The sequence below is a fragment of the Neodothiora populina genome, assembly GCF_041146345.1.
Source record: "Neodothiora populina strain CPC 39397 chromosome Unknown canker_contig_14, whole genome shotgun sequence".
Classification (NCBI taxonomy): Eukaryota; Fungi; Ascomycota; class Dothideomycetes; order Dothideales; family Dothioraceae; genus Neodothiora; species Neodothiora populina.
The window spans coordinates 872,792-892,396 of NW_027191408.1; the positions used below are offsets into that span (position 1 = coordinate 872,792).

Consider the following 19,605-nt stretch of genomic DNA (forward strand, 5'->3'; position numbering starts at 1 on the left):
ACGGACTCCGTGTATATGTTCGAGAAGAAAAGTCAAAGCAACGAGAGCGGAGTGAGAGCAGCCCAGCAAAGGAGTATCATTACGGCAATCTCTACAACATCAGTCATGATGAATTAGAGGCCAAGCTCGGCATCACGATGAATAGAAACGAGCAAGGCAACAGGACCACCCCGGATGTTATCGAGGATGAGTACGAACATGCGAGTCTCGCTGATGATTCCGATATGTGGACTGAAGTCTCAAATGGGAGCGAGGATGAGCACATTGCAACTAATGCAGAGGAGGCCGGCTCTGATGATGATACGCCTGAAGATAGGACTTTTGAACCTTCTGAAGACGAAAATGAAAACGAATCTGATGTGATTCCCAAGACTGTGAAAAAGCTCTCACCCGAAGCTTTAGAAAAGCAGATGGACGTCGAAGCTGATGCACATGACCGGCAGATGAGCAGGGTGGAAGAACTTCGCTTGTGCGAGCTTCTGAATATCCCGCCGCCAGTCGAAGTCAAGACAGAAGAGCTTCCACGTGCAGAATTGATTCCGACAAAGCGGAAATCTCGGCGCGATCTCCAGGACTGGCGACGGGCTGTAGATTATGAAGCCGAATGGGAAGTGGCAACGTGTCCAGTGAACAACGAGCAATTCTCGATCATGCAGAGAAGGGGCCAGATGAGTCGGGAAAGACGGAGGCTCACGCAGGACGAAGTTTTACAAGACAGAAGGTCCCAAAGGCTAGCTATAGGCCACAAACGGCACGACGTAGCTTCAGAGGACCAGGAAGACGATGAAGGGCTTCCCGAGCCGCCACTTTCACTGAAACCTGCGGAGCAATATGGGGTCATCTGGTCACCAACTGCGACTCACGGGATGAGGTCATTGCAATCCGTCGAGACCGGAGAGACTGACTTTCGAAGTGTAGCGATGCAGGATGATAGAGAAGCAAGCGACGTTATCCTGGAGCACAGCTGGCCATCACCAGCCATGCCCGGTATGCTCGAAAGCTCTATAAGTGAGCCACCAATGCCTCTAGCTCGCGCACAATCCGCACGTGCCCCATCAATCCAACCATCACATCAGCTCGTCACAGCTCGGAAAAGGAAGGCAGCTACTACAATATCACCATCGGCAGCTCGCCGCCAAGCAGATCCCGCTGGTTCGAGACAGCCATCTATCGCTTCGTCTCGCGGATCTCATGGCACAGCTACTGCCGATGACTTCCTTAAGCAGCGGTCTCGATTTAGGAGGTCGTTATCACGCAAAGGCTCACCATCAAATGATAGCGAACTAATGTCTCAACCGGGAATGGTAACGAGCGCCATGGACGGGGATGTTGAAATGGAGGATGCAAGCGACACGGACAGCCCTAGCAGCAGCGATGTGGGCCCGAAGCCCAGGACGCCCCGAAAGACGATCTCTAAGGCAGGAGACAATAACGCAGATGACGGCTGGGAGGCGGAGATGGAGCGGCGAGCGCGTAGTCGTCAGCAGTCGTCTATTTCTGCGTTGTAAGCATTCAGTCGCTCAGTCCCTTTAGGCGGAGCACATGAACGACTCACAAATCCTGTAACATACAAACAATAAGTACCTCAAAAATCATACCAAACAGGGAACTAAGTACTTGACGACTAAATCTCCAGTAACGCTGTTCCGCTCCACCAAAGAATGATCAAGAAGAAAACGCATCAATACCCCCTTGGATAGCATCATGAATGCGATCCACAACCTCCGTGCCCCTCGCCACAACCTCCGCATCGCCAGTATCGAATTTCGCTTGAACAGCAGCAGAGAAAGTATCGTGATCATTCAACAGCAGCTTCAGACTAGCCAGCGTCACAGAGCTCAAACCAGCCTGCTCAAACAGCGCCTTCTTGCTCACGAGCAAATCCACCGAATTCGGAATCGACACACCGACAGTATCCACGACTTCATTGACGACGCGCGCCGACTGCTCGGCGTCGAGCTGTGGAGATGCCAGAGCGTGCACGTAGCCGTTCCTGTTGACGAGATGGATATCCAGACCCGAGGCCAGGACCTCGACGCCTGATACGAGTGCGGTGCCGATATTGGAGCCTGGGAACGCTTCGATTGCGGACGTCAGGGCCAGTACGCCGGTGTTGATGTTGTCGACGTCTTGGACTAGGGTTTTTGTCGCGAGGTCGGATGCTATGGTGGCGCGGGTGTGGAGGGAGGGGCCGCGCAGAGCTGGGAGGGCGCTGCTGGCTGTTGCCAGGAGTGGAAGGAGGATGCTGGAGAAGTGCATGGTTGCTGTTGGTTGATTGGTAGGGAGTGTGGTAGATTGATTGGATGTTCTTTGTAGACTGTGTCTAGAGCAAGATATCGAAAGACATTTCGCGCTTTATATATATCCCTTGTCAAAACCCACCTGAGTCAACGAAAGGAGAAGAGAGTTTCTGGACCCACTATTCCAAGGCCCATGGAGCAAAGATAATCCCCTCTTCTTTCGATTGAATGGTCCAACCCCCACGGACACTATTGCAATCCAAAAACCACCAACCTGCCCATTAGCTGTACAACCATGTCGATCTCACGCCTACTGATCTCCGGTAACGACATGATATCCACTACTAGACAGTGGAAACTCGGAACGAGAAGCATGACCTTCATGTTCTGGATCCGCTGACAGCTAAGATACCGAGGCAGACACAACGCACCCTCTGACTAGACAACGACGTCTCGTGCCTCTATTATGGGAGCAACATATACGCTACTTCAGGTACAGGGTCACAGTCAAGGTCCCCAATACCCGTAATTCTCCTTGCTAAAACGTGGAGCATTTGCCCGACCCGGAAGTATGATCCAGAATGACAAGCAGTCACCGTACTGCAGGGCGGGGAAAACAATGGAGTTTACAAGGGCAGCCTCGGCACCTGGGGGTGATCGTCCTATAATGCTACAACCTTGGCGCTGCTTTTGGTATTTTGTGAGGAAGGTTTTGAAAACACTTCCTAGTTGACAGGGTGGCGAGGAACGTCTAATGCAGCACAGGAAGTATGTTTCTTCCTGCAAAAGATGCTAGAAGAGACGACCGACGACCCTATGATCGTCCACGCGGTTTTGACGAGGCCTCGGCACTTTAGGGGAGACGATCGTTTACTGTAGCAACCTCACTATATCTGATGACATACAGTACAGGGCAGTAAGACATCATCCTTACTCATCTCTCTCACATGGTGATCAGCTTGTCAAAGAAGTGGATCAAGGGATGGAAGCCGGGACAACAACGAATCAGGGTACAAGTATTTGATGGCATCGAACAAGTCAACGGTGAATGATCGCGTAAACATGCCTTACCATGAGAGCTTGATAAACACTATCATAGTTCCGTTTGTCTACGTGCGAATGCAAGTACACTGACGCAACCACCGCACAGAGAAGCTATACTCGTACATACAGGATGCTTTTCTAGAAGTGCGGGTTGCCCTAATATGCTAAGGTACGTGCGGTATGGAAGTCGCAAAAATTGTCTTGATATGTGCTATCATCAATGACTCTGATGTCATTGCTGTCTTGCTTCGTCGAAGAGGAGGTAGAGATGGAATGACCAGATACAACATCCAGTCGATCTGACATGGTACCACCCTGGTTGGCTCATTGTTTCTATGCCAGTAGTGACTCGAGGATTGGTGAGATGATCGCCTCGAGACTTGTTTTCATGCATCATAACCGAGAGTGATCAAGGCTCATCAGAGGAGCAAGAATCCTTTGCTCTCTTGAGACACTTTATAGTCATTTGTTCCCGACCCAACGCCTCGCTAAGATAGCAGTAATTTGCACTCTGGAAACATGAAGGATCCCGATCCTGGTAGGCTTCCTCCTTTCTACGCCCTCGTCCTCCTCAATTCCTGCCACGGTAGCATGGTCTCGGCCTTCTTTCCTTTCAGACCGTGCGTTCTTGGTCGCTGGTCCCGAATCGACGATGCCGTCTCATCGCAACCACTTCAGCACGAAGTAAACGAATATGACAAAAACCACGACTCCGGCCCAGAAAATCCACTTGTCCTGTTTGGCTCTTCTCTCGACCATGCGGATAGTATCTCCAGATATGCCCAGAGTATTAGCAACCGAGTACAACTTCCTCTGTGTTCCCTTGAGCATATCTCGCTGATCGCCCAGATCACCCAGCACGGCTCTTCCACGCTCCAGGTACTCGTCCAGCGTGGCGTTTGTGCTTGAGAAGAAAGACTGCTCCCTTAGAGCATGCGACTCTCGTGCGCTGTCGGCGTTGTCTGTACTCAGAGCATAGGGCGAGCGATACGAAGAATAAGGATTCGAGCCAGGAGCAGAGGCCACTCCTGACCCGCCTCGAAACAGAGGATTGTTCTCTCTCGATCCGCTGGCGACAGCGGCGTCGGCGTAAGGATTCTCGGGCGTGTGTGCTGCATGTGGGCGTCGTCCAAGTAGTTCGGAGCGATTGTCCAGTGCTTGTTGGGCTTCCTTTTCGGCTTTTAGTCGAGCCAGGGTTTCGCGGTAGGACAGCAGGTCGGTGCGAAAAGAGGAGAGCCGGTCTTGCGCCTTTTGCGCCTTTTCAGGCACGAGCTCTGCGGACGCGGAAGCGGCGTATTGGTCTAGTGTTCGGGATAAGGCGGTGATTGATGTTGTGAGTTGACCTGGTCAGGGAGAGATGTTGTCTCAGTAGCTGGACTACAGTGACTCGTCTACAGTGAATCGAGCAGGTTGTGCGCACCTTGTAGAGCAGCATCTGACGTTTGCGATTCGGAGAAGGCATCGAGATCCTTGCGAATGGCATTCGATTGTCGTAGCGCGGAGTTGAATATTGAGGATGCCTTTACATTTACACGTTAGTGTTCAGACCTCGTGAGAATATACAAGTTCGTCAAGAGCGCATACCATTTTGGCGGTTATTATACAAGCAACAAATGCAGGGACAGCTGTGTGCGTGGAACGGAACAGCAGATTACTTGGAATGTTATCGTAGAAAGACAAGTTTATTGTCGCAAGCTGTCAACAGTGTTAGGCAAGATGTTTACAAGATACAAGGACCAGCCCGAATCCGCGAGTCACTGACGTACAAGTACAACTAGATGAAGCCAGTCGGACCGATTCTAGTCGATCCGCCTGTTATACAAGTATAGGGTAAACCAAGGGCAGAAGCTGACGAGAATACTCCATGTGCTACCTCAGGGTCTAGACCCTTCGCATTGACACTGACTATTGTAGCTGCAAGTCAGCTAGAAATCGATACGGCCAGTGTTGTGTGGGAAGTTAATAACACCAGCAAGGATACGGCCAATACACGAGGCCCAGAACTAGACCATCTCGTTCCAAAACAGCCATCATCATCCACTTGGTGAGTACGCTGCAGGAGACTTGCCCCTAACCCCCTTGACGACAGGAGATCTATAATATTTATAATATACAGTACAACAAGTCATCCGTACTCGAGATGGAAGCAGGAACCAAAAAACATCTCTTCCCTCCCGGAATCGAACCAGGGACCTTCCGATGGCATACGAATCTCTGGTGAACCAAGAGACGACTTTCAATTACAGTCGGACGCGATAACCAACTACACCAAGGGAAGTAGATGCCGATTCCACCCGCGTTATCGTATATATCGTTTTCTCGATGATTTATCGCTCATGCGAGATCATAGACTACTAGACAACATACCTTAGACATACAAACCTTCCGTACATTGGTATTTGGGTGCATGGTAATTGCATTCTCTGCATGTGGGAATCTGACTCTTTCTATAGTAGGTATCGTAACGCATGCTGACCGTCGTTGCATCGTCAACTCCACGACTTTTCCTAGTCTTCGAGGACCTTGCCATCATCAATAACGATCGAGTGAGTAGGTCCGGGTAGGTCTTTGCTCGTGGGCAAAATAGACCTCGAAGTCTCCCCAGATAATCTGGTTTGATTCACTTGTCCATCAATGCCATAGCTCGTGACGCCCTCGCTCTCACTTCCGGTATCATCGTCGCCTCTGTGACTTCTGACGCTGCTCGCTCGGCTCACATCCGCACTGTGAGGTGTCTCTGCTCTCAGGCCAAGCCCTTTCTTCCCACGACCGGGACTCGCATCAGGTATGCCCTTCCAGTCAGCAGCCTTGGTCTGGTGAACTTCTTCTCCAAGTTCGGGTTCCTTGATGACCACACTGTTCCTTCTCGTCCGTGTTTCTGGGACGTTCTTCCACACTACCGCCATCTTGTCGAAGGCTCGCGTGCCCTTCCGTAATGAGCCCTTGATACCATCCATGGCATCAAAGTCGATCTCGAAGACTCCCGCGTCGTCTGCTTCGCCGTTGCGCTCGGGACCCTGGCCTTCGAAGAAGGTGTTGAACCAAACATGTGCCACAGACGTAACCATGCTCATACCGTACCCAGCTTTGTTGCGACGCTCGAAGTCTATGTTGATGTCGCCTGTGGGCACTACAAGTGATTCCTTTGGACGGAAGACAACATCGCCAGTCTTGCCGTCGGCCAAGTCGGAGGGTGCTCTCGTGGTGGTTTTGTTGGACTCGGCCATGGCCCTTTCATCTGTCGGCTCCATGGACGCCGTGTGGACCGCCTTGTTGTTGCTGTTATTGTTGCCCATCTTCATGGCCTCAACAACAACATCTGCTAGGCCAGCAGACTTGCGCAGGCCACCTCTTACAATTTCCCGTTCGGACTTGGAGAAGACGTGAAGGACCTTGATGGTCCTTCCGTCATCCACGAAGCCCTCGACGGCCACCTTTACTCCATCTCTGAGGCCCCATATGTGCACTTCGAGTATCTCGACAGGTCGCTCCACATATACTTTACCGGTCTTGGCCCAGCGCTCGACATAACCCACCCAGCGTAGCTGACTTGGTATACTGACTCCGGCGCCAAAGTTGGGTCGCATGCGACGCTCGGTGAATCTCTTCAGAGCATCTTCCTTGGTCCAACCCTCTTCGCTGATCAGATAGCTGCAGCTTACTGTGCCGCTTCTGCCTTTACCAGCCTTACAATGGACGACGGTGACGCGTTTCTGCCGATGCTCTTCGCTTATATTGGGATCTTGCCGCCAGTTGCGCATGCTTCCCATGATCAGAGGGATCAACCCGAACGGGGGCGGATGATGGTCGGGCCATGGATAGTGGTAGACGCGATTGTAGACTTCCGAGTCCGGGTATCCTGTACCTTCGGCGCGAAACTCCCAGATGGCCCAGTCATCTCCGTGCTTTTCATCGAGGAACTTCCGGAGTTGATCCAGCGGAGTCCTGTAGGCCAGTTGTGGGTATGTGCCGGATGGACCAGAGGTAGCAATGACTGAACAAGAATTAACTAGATTTACAAGTTTTGCGGCCATGAACACAATCGTAGTGGCATACTGTTGTCTGTAACGTAGCAGAGGTCAAGACCGGCTTCCGGATGACGTGCGCGGGGACCAGCGACTATCTGTCGCAAAATAGAAGCCATACCTTAATTTGGCGCTGGCTGTGGACTGGAGTATTATATTATTGGGTGCATGGATCAAAGTGCCAGCTGGAATAACGACGGGAAAGTATCAAGCAAGCAAGTCAATGCGAACATGTTGACACTTCACGAACAAGCTTCAAAATGATGAGAAACGATGATGCAGTCACATCTAGTCTTTGGGCCATCAGGTGCAGCAATCACAAACCCTTTTCCCTGCTCCAAATACTGGAGGTGGCAGTGCTTGATGATAAAGCTTGTTTCCCACTCTTGTTTCTTCCCCACAGCTGTCCAAACAACAACGTCAGCGGCTCTGGCTTTTCACGATGACTCGGGACCGGCCGTGCCCGTGCACAGGTGATGCTTACAGTCTGTGAGTGCAGTCCAGGTGGTGTGGTCTGAGTGCAGGTGGTCTGACCGTTGTGACTTCTTGACTCGCGCCGATCCGGTCTCGTTATCGTCGACTTATCCGGTCGTGGCACTGCTCACTCACTCAACCTTGATGTACCTGTGCTGTACCTGCGTCTGTTGAGCGCCGGTGTATTCTCGTGCAAGGTACTTTTGTGACTGCGTGATATCTTTCCATGATTCCTTTTGCAATTCTACATACTCCATAAGAGTCTCACAGTTTTCGTCCTCTCATTTACCGCAATGACTGACCTCGAGCCTTTGCCGGCCTTCCTGGCTCTGCCACCTGAAATCCGTAATAATATATATGACCTTTTGTTCGTCACGCCATCACCCTACTCACCTCTAATTCCGAGTCATTCGACAAGGGGGTCTCGATCGAATTCGTTGCTCACTTTTGGTCGTGAATCTCCTCTTGATCAAGCTGCCGTGTTTGTAACGACCAAGAACCTCTGTGGCCTGCTCCAGACTTGCAAGTCGCTGAATGCCGAAGCCAACTTCCTTTATCTCTCTCGTACTCGATTCAGCCTGCCGGGTCATTATGCCAGTCCCGAATATTTCTCCAGAGCCGTGAGACCTCTGTCGACATGTCAAGTGCAGCACATTAGACACATCACGCTGACCGGGAGGATCAACAACATGCGTGCAATGAACGAGAGCTGGAACGGCACTCCCTTTGATAACCCTAATCTCCATCTGGAGACACTGACCATTATACCTCGACGTCCTCAAAACCACGAGTCCAACTACGCCGAGATTGCGGATCTGAGTCAATCGCATACACTGGCATACATCCTTTGCGAGACACTGAAAGGCCTCAAAAGTGTTGACAGAATCATCGTGCGCAATGATGAAGCGTGTTTCAGCGATGCTGTTTGGAAGCTGGTCTACAAAAGCCTCGTCTGGAAAATGTTCAGATGGGCCGGCAGGGATGTAGGCCTCAAGTTCAGACAGGACGCAAGGGGTGAGGTTTGGTTTGAGATACTCAATGGCACACACGGGAAGAGAAGTGATGGCTGGCGAGACGCTCACGAGGAAGTGAGCCGTTTGATCGAGAGATAGATTTACTGCTTGCTTGGGTTTTGGACTCTGGAGTTGTGTTGACATGTACCATCTTTCTGCGGATACCACGTTTTTATTATTTCTATCTTATACACTCAAGCCTTGCGATGTTGTTCCGTTCGCTTGACAATCACGTATGACAAGCCGTTTGTTGTCTGTTCGTAATGTGGTCGCAGCGCTCTGTCTCTTCCACCTCTCCGCTTATGCGCCTTGCCTTGAACAACACAAGGTCGCAATTGAAGATATGGGGTTCAAGTACATTTTTGAATTCTACAACACCGTCATCTCAAACCATTTACAATGAACAACGTGAATCCAGCAAGAGCAGCTCGCATCTTTGGCGCAGGAGCAAGCGCCAATCTTCTCCATGCATCATCTTCATGGCCAGCAGCAGAATCAGTTGCGACAGTGGCGGCGGCGGCGGCGGCGGCGTCGGCAGAGTCTCTTCGAACTCCGCTGCCGATCTCACAAGCCATACCAACACCACTGTTCAAAACGACGCCCTCAGACACAAGGACAGCAACGACGCCATTACTGCCGCCAATGAGCAGCAGCGAGTATAGAACCATTGATGAAATGACACCGATTGCCACGACCGCCATCCCAAGGGAAAATAATAGTATTTTCAAGGGCGCAGGGAGTGCAGCGGTCCTAGGTCCGGATCCTTCGTTTATTCAGGTCGCCAATCCGTATATTTTCGAGCAGAAAGTCCAGGGTTGCTTGACTGCGCTTGGCAGCAGTGAAGCAAAAGAGGACAATATCAGATTGCAAGGTGTGCTATGGATTGATAGTGTGAGGAAAGCGCTGCAATTGTGAGTTCTGTTTGTTTGCTTTCTGATGCATTTTGTCGTGGTATAAATGACTGACTTGACAATCAGACCTATTCGCACTTTCAACACGGCTGTGGTGTATTATCACAAGTTTCGCCTGGTGCATGCTGATAACGAGTACATGTTCATCGTAAGGTCATCAAGCAAAGTTTCTTTTGTCACAGTGCACAAGCTGATACTCTCTCACTACAGGACGCTGCGGCTGCGGCTCTCTTCACAGCATGCAAAATCGAGGACACGTTGAAAAAGTCTCGCGAGATATTATGCGCTGCTTTCAACCTCAAAGCCGCTCCGTCAGAGCATTTGAGTCCAGATGACCAGGTAAGTGTTGGGCACATGTCAAAAGTGCAATGTGCAGTGCAATCAGTCCTGACAATAAAGCAGATGTTCGACGGACCTTCGAAGACCATAGTGGGTCTGGAGCGCCTCATGCTCGAGTCCGCAGGCTTCGACTTCCGAAACCGTCATCCACAGAGATATGTGATCAAGATGATTCGGTCCAGTGGCCTCGACGCGCGGACGGTGGGCAAGACGGCATATAACATGTGCATCGACATCTACCGTACCTTTGCGCCTCTGAAACAAACAGCGCCTACCCTTGCTCTAGCTTGTGTCGAACTCGCAGCTCGAGTCTGCGGTGTGGCCTCCGACACCGTCTTTATCGGCGGTGGCGACAATGGCGACATGTACAGGCGGTGGTGGACGAGTCGCGAGGAGGTCCTGGAGACCGTTCTCGACCTACTGGATCTCTACACGCATCATCCGAAGTTGACAGTAGTCGGCACCGAGTACCCGATCGACAGCTTCATCAACACGCGGATAACGCTGAACAAAGAATCCACGTCGGCGCATCACGCGCGCTACACAGAATGGACCAGTTCAGCATCATCATTACTATCGACAAACCCCAACGTTCCCAGCAGCACATCAGCAGCAACCTCCAACGGCTCCCATCATCCCATAAATGGCTCCACGACAAAACCACCACCAACAACAACAACGACAACAACAACAATATCCCCCAACTCCCCCTCCCCGTCTTCAGCAACAGCAGACTCGAAAACGCCGCAACACCCGCACCTCTCCCCTCCCGACCGCACAGTAGCAACGACAACCCTAGGCCCCATATCAGCAGTGACGGGCGCCCGCAGCAGAGTGGGCGAGAGAAGCCGAGACTCGATGGTGCGGTTCATGTTACATGCGCAGAAAGCGAGGGATGAGCGAGCGGCGGTGGGCAGGTTTTTGGGAGCTGATGAGTGGGAGGAGTGGGAGGAGGAGGTCGAGGTGCCCGTTTCTGCTGCTTAGGGGCTTTCTGGCTTTGTTTTTCTGGTTGGAGGGCGGGTCTAGGGAGTAGGAGGGTGCGGAGGATATAAGAATGGAAAGGAGAGGCAAAGGAAAGACATTCATTTGTACCATCAGTGAATCTTGATATTGACCATTTCGGTTCTTGGACTGTTTTCTTGTTTTGGGTCCAGGAGATCTACTGGATTCGACCTTTGTTCCATTCTTCCGCTCCAGAGACTTGGTATCGAACTATCCTGTTTTTAGAATGTGTATTGCACAGACACACCCATACATAGATACACCTCGAATTTCTTGAGGAGCGAGACAATGGCCGGTCGCGTACGTGTTTCTACAATCTCTTCTCTTCCGCTTTCCCCTAGAGTGCTGAAGCGGGAGGTATGATCTCATCTGAAGTCAACGAACAACAGAGAAAGAGCAGATATACAAGAAGGGGGAAAACGATACATTTAATTTTCGTTTCTTCCTGCTTTCATCTTCTCCTCTTTTTCTTTCATCCCAATCGGCAGGTAAGAGCTATCTACCCTACCCTGCCCTGTTTTACATTAATCCTGGGGTTTTTTTTTCTCTACTCGACCAACCATCTATCGTCGTCGTCGGCGACGTCGTAATCGATCATTTCCCTGTTACTCGAGTCCTGCTGCCCTGCACCATTACCTCCTGCAGCAGTAGCACCCGTGTTCGTCGTCGAGGCATCGTCCATCTTGATATCCTGACCTGCGCCACCGGCTCCTCCGACGGCAGCAGCGCCAGAAGACGCAGAATCGGCAATATCGGGCACGACATTGTTGGCCACCCAGGACAGCTCGACGCGGCCGATATGAGGCACTTCTTTCGCCTGGCCGATGAATTTCTCCGCGAGGTAGCGGGCTTTGAAGTTCAGCAGTGCGGCGTCCTTGCGGCTAGGGTGGGGGTGGATGTGGGCGGATTCCATCATGTCGTTCTTTTTGCAGCGTGTTAGTGAACAGTAGATGATAGAGGGAAAGAGAAAAAACGTACGAAGAGGAGGTATTGTCTAAGAGCCTCGTCCTTTTCGGGACCCATTTCTTCGCCGTCCGGGAAGACGACGGCGACGTTTCGCGGCCGGTTGTCGAGTCTCATTACTGCGCCGCCGCCTCGGGGTGCGAATCCTCCTCTGCCCGCTGCGGCTGCGCCGGCTCCTCGCCATGAGCCGCGAGGCACGAACCCGCCTCGTCCTCTGTAGCCTCCTCTTGCGCCGCCACCGCGAGCAGGGAATCCTCCCCAGGGTTGAGAGTCTTCGTTCGGGTTGATGCCCATGCTTTCGGCCTCCTTTTCTAGCTCGGCGAGTTTGGCTTTGAGGGCTTCTGTCGCCGAGGGCGGCTTGTTGGTATTGCCATCCGCGGCTGCTGCACCGTTCGCCGGCGCTGAAGAAATGTCTGGGGTGCCTGATTTGGCGCGTTCTTTGGCGGCCAGCTTGGCCAGCAGTTTGCTTCGCTCTTCCGCCTGGGCTCGGACTTTCTGCTCGAGTTCCTCGCGCGCGGCCTCTGCTTCTTTCAGCTTCTTCATCTTCTCTTCGTGAGCGCGCTGTGCCTCCTCTTGCTTCTTTGCAAACTCGACGGGGTCAATCTTCTCTTCCTGCGCCTCTTGGCCCATTTCGACGTCTTCGTTCTCCGTCTGCTGATGTTTGTTGAATCTGCCGCCGCCGCCGTTGCGGTAGGGTTCTTGGTTGCGTGTTCTGTCGGGGTTGTACCAGAAGACCTTGACGAAGCGGTCGTCGAAGATTGCTTTTCGGCTTTCCTTTGCGGACTTGGCGCTGTCGAAGCTGTCGTACTTGACGATGGCGAGACGCCTGTAAGGTTGCAGCTTGACTTCTTCGATGGTGCCAAAGTCGGAGAAGAAGTCGCGCACGGCCTGCTCTTCGAACTTGTCTTGGGGGATCTGTTCCACGACAATCGAGGTGATGGAGTGGTCATGGTTGGGACCAGCCATGGAGAACTCGGCGCGACCACCGCGACCTCCCCGATGCGCACCTCTGTCGCCACGGCCTCGTCCGCGTCCTCCTCGCGCACGCTCGTAAGCGCCCCGTGACTCTTGACCTGCGTGACCAGGGAGACTCGAGTTGGCCGGGTCGTACTCGTCCTGCTGCGTGGGAACAACAAAATGGTCGTTCCCGTGCTCGTAGGGACACGATGCTCCGAGGGCGCAGAAGCCTTTGGTGTCGTAGTCCTTGCATCTCTCGCCGGGTCGCTTGGGCGGCAGAGCAGAGGGCGGGGCGAAGCCACCAGACTGAGAGGGACTGAAAGGCATGGCTGGCATGGCTGGCATGCCCGGCAGAGGAGGCATACCCATGGCCTGCATGGCCATCAGAGTGGCAAGAGGATTGTTGGCGTCGAACTGAGGCATTCCAGGTGGAGGCGTGGGCAATTGCGGCGGCTGGCCCAGAGCCGGGTTGTGCTGCGGAGCCATTCCCATTCCCATGCCCATTCCCATTCCCATTCCTCCTCTTCCACCACCACGCTGTTGGTCAAACCCTCCACGGCCTCCTCTTCGCATCTGCTTCATCGCACGTCCGTTCTGAGCAGCGCCGTAGCCGTTCTGGCCCTCGCCTGCCTCCCGTTCGTCGAAGCCTCTCTTGCGCGACTGCTGGCCTTTGTCCTTGGCGAATCCCGTGGGTCCACTTGGAGGATTGAAGCCAGAGGGTGCACCAAGGCCTGAGACGGCATTCTGTTGCTGCTGCTGCTGCTGCTGCTGCTGCGATGCGGCAGAGAAGGGGTTCGTCTGTGCCTGTGGCGCTTGTTGTTGCTGAGCGCGCGCGGGATCAAACGACTTTGTAGCGACCACCCTGAACACATCATCCACAAAAGCAGTCGTGTGCTCTTTGAGGAAATCATCCAGGTTCTCCTGACAGTTCTGTCGCACTTGATCGTCGCTCTCGTCCGACTTCACGAGGGCCAGGACGTAGTCGGCCAAGACGTCTGAATCTGCGTCTGAAATGTCCTCGAGCCTCGCGACGATCCACGTCTTGAGCTGCTCTGCCTCTGCATCTTCGAGATGCATCGTTTTTTCCTGATGGTTTCCTTTCTCTTGCGCTTCTTCTGGGTTTCCTCTTCCCCTTTTCTTCGATGTCGCGTTGTTCTGAAAACAATAAGAAAAGAGAGAATAAGAAGTCTCGCCTTGTGTTGAAACACTTCACGTCGATGCCACTGCGCTTGGGAAATGTCTTGGCGGCCGATGGAGTCATAGCTCTTCTCCCCTTCTGTCGCCAGAGGGTGACCCTGGCTGTGTTTGGTCCATTTCCCACAAACATTGATCCTTTTCTTCGACACTGTACCTTGTGCGAACTGGCCCTTGTCAAGTAGCAAGGCCATGTTGCAGTCCCGGATTCGGTGTGGCATCTGTCAGAGAACACCGGCACGTTTGCAGTGCATCGAGAATACAGTGACAACCGCTATTGTTGTACAACATTCCGGACCGCTGCTTCACTCGGCTTCACCACACGTCGACCCGGAGGTTTGGACTTTACACATTTGTTAGAACCAATACACTCTGCTTTATTGTGCCTGTCTGGCTACTGTTTGTACACTAGTACAATAATTGTAGTACTATTATGCTGGTACTATTACGCCAGCACTAATAGGCTGGTCCTCTTCTGATCTCCCTGCCGTATTCGTCCACGTAAATCTCCACGCGTCGCGGTGCCGGTGGTGGCATGGGATAAGGCATTGGCTGGCCATACCCGTAACGCCCCTCTGCCTCTCTACCACCGCCATACTCGGGTCCTGGCGCCACGCTGACCGCCCTGGTACTCGGCGCTGGAGCTGCGCTGCTGTGGTCCGCCACTCTGACGTACTCTGGCTGAGGCATCACACTGGGCGCTCGTGACACATACCTGACCGCCTCTGCTTCTGGTCTTACGCTGTATGCTCTTGCGTACCCTGGTGCTACAGGGTCCGCTGGGTACGCCGAGGCTCGATGACTTGCTGGTGGAGGCGCCTCTCTCATATACACCGGTTCCTCTCGATAGTACTGTGGTTCAGCATGTCTAGAGTACTCTCTCTGTCTGTATGCCCTGTAATCCACCCCCTCACCTTCAGGTTGCACAGTGACACGTCTCATTGATGCCGATGGTGGTGGTGGTGGTGGGGGAGCGAACATCCTGCCGTCGTCGTACCCACCTGATCCAGCTTGTGGCGCATACACTACAGACGCTCGACTCGGTGCGCGCTCGTACGCAGTTTCTCCCTCGTACCTTGCTGGTGGAGCGACCGACATTCTCGTGGCCATTGGTGGTGGCGGCGGTGGTGGCGGCAAAGATGCTTCGGCTGACATCGGGCCTGCATCGTCAGCCGCAATATATCTGTTGCCATACTGATCCACAATGATTCTCCTGGCTGGTGGAAGAGGCGGTGGCGCCATCATAGCTGGCGAATGTAATCTTTGCACGTAGCTCTCTCGTCCTGCGCGAAGCTGAGGCGGGGACATGGACCTTTCAGAGCGAATATATCGGCTTGGTGCCCTGGCAACTTCTGGTTGATAGCTGCCAAACGATGCCGGGCTCGGCTGTTCCGTGTAAGACTGCGACATTGTCCGGTATGGCGCTACAGGTGAATATACGGGAGACATGGGTCGACGTGCTGCATGCAGGCTGGCCACGCGCCGCAGATCCTGATCGTCCCTCCTGGGTCTCTGATAGCCCGATGGAGATGACACTCTGATCACTGTGGGTGATGCCGGACTCTCGTATGCCATATGAGGTGGAGGCGGCGGCGGCGGCGCCTGCGGTTGCACCTGCGGTTGCGCCTGCTCCTGGTAGTATGGCTCACGAGGAGGACGAGGCCTGAAGTCACGAGGCGACACAATCTCTACATCGGGTGGCAGCTCATACTGCGCTCGAGACTTGGTATCGTGAAGAGTAGACATGTCAGCAAATGGCAGCGGAGATACAGGCTCGGGCTTGATATAAGGCTCTGGCGATCTTGCAGCTGGCGCAGCTTTTGCAGACGCTGCCGTTTCCTGTCGCTTGAGCTTCTTTTCCGTGGCAACCTCTTCGCGTCTCTTTTTCCTCTGCCTGGTCTTCTGTTTCCTCGACAAGGGCATTTTGGGGCTTTGAGCGCCGGAGTTGCGGGGAGAAGTGGTCGAGTCTTCGGATACAGCTCTTGCATGTCCTCGACTTCCCAGACTTTGCGATGCTTGTGATCTCAGCGATGATCGGCCTATAGCTGGGATTTTGGCCATTGCCAGTGGCGAGACTCGTGCCGGCTGTGGCGCAGCTATGTGCGTAAGAAGATTCGTAACGACTTGAGCCTGCTGTGGCGAAGGGATCGCGGGCTCCTCAGGAACGAACTCACTACTGTCTGCAAAGCCTGCTTAGTCTTTCTCTTCGAAGATCAAGGAAATGTACATACCGTCGTCGAGGTCCATTGCGTCCCCGTCGGCGCCATCTGCACCACTGAAAGCCTCTGCGGCGGGAGGAGAGTATTCTTCAGAGTCCTCCCTCTCGGCATCGTAAGCGCCTTCGGTGTCATTGGCAAACAAGCTAAGGCCTTCTTCTGCGGAAACAGGCGCCTGTTGGTCATACTGCTTCTCGTGCTCAGATGGGCGATGCTTTGATAGGGAAGGTTTACTTGCCAGGCCAACATCATTGCTTTGCACCGTGTTTGGCACCGAGGTCGTTGCAGTGACTGCTGCTGCCGCTGCGCCTCGCCTACTATCTGCACTCGATTCGGACGACCAGTCGTTCACTTGGCTAGAATAGTATGAATTCTCATCAAACGAGTCACTCGCTGTGGTCTGCGTGTTAGTCAGGGGCTTCAATCCCGAGATTGGCTTCACAATATCCCAAGCCTTCTGTAGAATCTCAGGCAGGTCTATAAGCGTTGCAGGCTCTGTATCCGTGTCTCGGCGAAAGCCCGACTTTCGCTGGTCAACACTCTCCTTCAATTGTTTTTCTATACGCTGCCGCTTCAGATGGATCTCTGCTCTGATCAAGTCGTCTGACTTGGTGAGAAGCACAGGGTCAATACCACTGAGATGCGACATTACGGTAGCGGGCTGGCTCGAGTGTGCAGAGCGGTTGGCTTCGAATGCCGCTACATTCTGTACACCGTCCTGTTGCTTTCCATAATGCTGCGTATTCGTTGCTGTCTGGACTCCACCTTGCTGGTCAGTTGCTGAGCCAGAGATCGCTCCATGCGATGATGCCGACGAACCCGACAGGGAATCTAGCTTCTGTTTCGCTGCTGCAGGCAACTTGAAGCGCGGATGTCTGTCTGACAAGACCGCATCTCTCAGCTGTAGCAACTGCTCATAGAAAGCTGCCTGGGCTTTGTGATCTACAATCGCTGGCGCAAAGCCATTTGTATGTGTTGCTGAGGCTGCTTGGGCCATTGTCTACTGCCGACACTGTTTATCGTCAGTATGCGACAGTCAGGCACAGCAAGACTATCAGCGCCGATCTCGTGTGCACCACAAAGAACAGCTGTCGAAGTGAGTGGCAGACGTGGCGACCACGTGAAGCTGTTTAGTAGAAAGTTCACATTGATGTTCACGCGTCGGTCAAGAAAAGGTAATGACGCCCGGACAATATTCGGATGCCGGAGCCTTGGCCGGCCCGAAGGTTATCACCTGTGAGCCAGCATGACTCAATCATTGGTCAAGGTCCATTCCATGACGGTGGCCATTATCCTTTTATTAATATCTTTACATGTTGACTTCGCGTTCTTTTGTGTCAACAATAACAAAACCATCATCCTGCGCTGCTAGACCGCCGTTAAGTAGTCTACAGAGGAATTCCGGCCGTCAATCACATAGATTCGTCACAACATATAGACACAAGATGGCGGACAAACGAGTAGTCTTCTTCTTTGATATTGATAATTGCGTATGCATTCATCGTGGCAACAACTTCTTGGTTTCTCACGCTGATTTTCTACTATTTAGCTGTACCCGAAAAGCAAGCGAGTACATGACTTGATGTCCGACTTGATTGGTATGCATCGGTGGCGACATGGGATACCAAATACTAACACCGAGCCAGACAAATATTTCGAAACACATCTATCACTCTCTCGTGATGAGGCGAACGAACTACATCAACGCTACTACAAGGAATATGGTCTTGCTATAGAGGGGCTAGTGCGCCACCACAAAGTCGACCCTTTAGAGTACAACCGCGTGGTAGATGATGCTCTGCCGTTGGAGGATATCCTGGAACCGAACCCGAAACTGCGCAAGCTCATTGAGGACCTCGACAAGACCAAGGTCAAGCCGTGGTTGTTCACCAATGCCTATGTATCTCATGGCAAAAGAGTGGTGAAACTACTCGGGATTGATGATCTTTTCGAGGGTATCACCTATTGCGACTACGGTGCGGAGCAGTTGCTGTGCAAGCCAGCGCCGAAAATGTTCCAGAAAGCCATGAGAGAGGCAGGTGTTGAGTCCGAAAAAGACTGCTACTTTGTCGGTATGTTGCTTGTGCATCTTTCTTTTTACTCGAACGCAGGCTGACGTGGAGCAGATGACTCTGCCATAAACATCAAGGGTGCAACCTCCCTCGGCTGGACAGCAGTACAATACCTTGAACCGGAAGTGAAAGCTCCGGAACCACCTGTTTCTGAATACAAAGTCAGCGATCTGGAACAGCTGAGAGGGTTGTTCCCTCACTTGTTCGTCTCTACCGCAAGCAACGGTAGCAATGGTAACACGAACGGTGTCCATTAAGATCTGCAGCTATCATCGAAACATGCCACAATTGTTGCCTTTCATTCATAGATGGGGCGCATGAGCAAGACTGAATCGCAGCCCCAGCCCAGCACAGATGAGCCGGAGCTTGTTGTTATTATGATAGCTTAACAGTCAAGTCCAGACAATTGGTCTCGCCAATTGGTCTCGCCAAAGACTTGATGGTCATACCGGGTGTTGTACTCCTGCAGCGTCCACGAATCGCCTGCGTCGCCGTCCGTTCTATACAAATACACTAGATGGCAGTGCCTTTTTGAGCGAACTGATATTGCAATAGAACATAGCTGGAGAAGTTTGCACATCAACATTCGTGGTTGACACGAGCGATTATGTTGCTTACGACCTCGACGGTCGGGACGATCAATGCGGCAAGACCGCGTTGTTAGCCTTGATAGCGTTGATAGAGTTGATCAAATAGATGATTGGTTGAACAATTCTGATATGGAGATGACCAGAACTACAATTTGCCTACGCCTACGCCAGCACTTACTTCTCTTAGTGTCGCAAGTAGGCAGGTGAGGTGTCTTGCCTTACTGCTGTGGTTGACGTGCGAATCACATGAATCCCTGAAATCACATGCATAACGTGAACTCGAATCCACATGCACAAAAACAAGGATCAGAGACGACACCTCCGCCAAGCACGACCGGACTCGGGTAAGCCTGCTCGACCAACGGAGAGAAAACGGCGTGCGGCTTGATTTTAAGTGTCCGATCCCACTGTAAATCTCTCGATGTGCCTGGACAATAGACGACAGAGGGGAGATGAATCCGGATTTGCTGACGACGATTGACGATGGTTATAGCTTGTACGTGATATTCAGAGTATGAAACAAGATCAACTCTCGCACGTAAAGACCGACGAGGCTCGGAGGGTG

General features: G+C 52.6%; 7 protein-coding genes across 8 annotated transcripts; 3 read left to right on the forward strand and 4 right to left on the reverse strand.

Annotated features, from left to right (window-relative positions):
• Positions 1 to 3,944: 3,944 nt before the first annotated feature.
• AAFC00_002242 (uncharacterized protein) lies at positions 3,945 to 4,871 on the reverse strand (the record flags this gene model as incomplete). The annotated part of the gene is made up of 3 exons (XM_069341535.1): positions 3,945 to 4,627; positions 4,705 to 4,804; positions 4,869 to 4,871. 3 exons carry the CDS (start codon positions 4,869 to 4,871, stop codon positions 3,945 to 3,947), a joined length of 786 nt encoding a protein of 261 aa, XP_069201618.1.
• Positions 4,872 to 5,791: 920 nt separating this feature from the next.
• Positions 5,792 to 7,428, reverse strand: AAFC00_002243 (uncharacterized protein; the record flags this gene model as incomplete). Its single annotated transcript, XM_069341536.1, has 2 exons — positions 5,792 to 7,278; positions 7,341 to 7,428. 2 exons carry the CDS (start codon positions 7,426 to 7,428, stop codon positions 5,792 to 5,794), a joined length of 1,575 nt encoding a protein of 524 aa, XP_069201619.1.
• Positions 7,429 to 8,076: 648 nt separating this feature from the next.
• AAFC00_002244 (uncharacterized protein) lies at positions 8,077 to 8,895 on the forward strand (the record flags this gene model as incomplete). The annotated part of the gene is made up of 1 exon (XM_069341537.1): positions 8,077 to 8,895. The coding sequence occupies one exon, from the start codon at positions 8,077 to 8,079 to the stop codon at positions 8,893 to 8,895; it is 819 nt and encodes a 272-aa protein (XP_069201620.1).
• A 300-nt stretch (positions 8,896 to 9,195) lies between these two features.
• Positions 9,196 to 11,030, forward strand: AAFC00_002245 (uncharacterized protein; the record flags this gene model as incomplete). Of its 2 annotated transcripts, none has more annotated exons than XM_069348502.1 (4): positions 9,196 to 9,707; positions 9,774 to 9,855; positions 9,918 to 10,046; positions 10,110 to 11,030. In XM_069348502.1, the coding sequence occupies 4 exons, from the start codon at positions 9,196 to 9,198 to the stop codon at positions 11,028 to 11,030; spliced, it is 1,644 nt and encodes a 547-aa protein (XP_069201621.1). The 2 variants fall into 2 exon arrangements, with proteins under 2 accessions (XP_069201621.1, XP_069201622.1); XM_069341538.1 differs by having other exon boundaries at positions 9,439 to 9,707.
• Positions 11,031 to 11,595: 565 nt separating this feature from the next.
• Positions 11,596 to 14,045, reverse strand: AAFC00_002246 (uncharacterized protein; the record flags this gene model as incomplete). The annotated part of the gene is made up of 2 exons (XM_069341539.1): positions 11,596 to 11,970; positions 12,027 to 14,045. The coding sequence occupies 2 exons, from the start codon at positions 14,043 to 14,045 to the stop codon at positions 11,596 to 11,598; spliced, it is 2,394 nt and encodes a 797-aa protein (XP_069201623.1).
• Positions 14,046 to 14,618: 573 nt separating this feature from the next.
• On the reverse strand, positions 14,619 to 17,375 carry AAFC00_002247 (uncharacterized protein; the record flags this gene model as incomplete). The annotated part of the gene is made up of 2 exons (XM_069341540.1): positions 14,619 to 16,342; positions 16,394 to 17,375. 2 exons carry the CDS (start codon positions 17,373 to 17,375, stop codon positions 14,619 to 14,621), a joined length of 2,706 nt encoding a protein of 901 aa, XP_069201624.1.
• Positions 17,376 to 17,823: 448 nt separating this feature from the next.
• On the forward strand, positions 17,824 to 18,707 carry AAFC00_002248 (uncharacterized protein; the record flags this gene model as incomplete). Its single annotated transcript, XM_069341541.1, has 4 exons — positions 17,824 to 17,868; positions 17,928 to 17,976; positions 18,025 to 18,450; positions 18,505 to 18,707. 4 exons carry the CDS (start codon positions 17,824 to 17,826, stop codon positions 18,705 to 18,707), a joined length of 723 nt encoding a protein of 240 aa, XP_069201625.1.
• Positions 18,708 to 19,605: the final 898 nt, after the last annotated feature.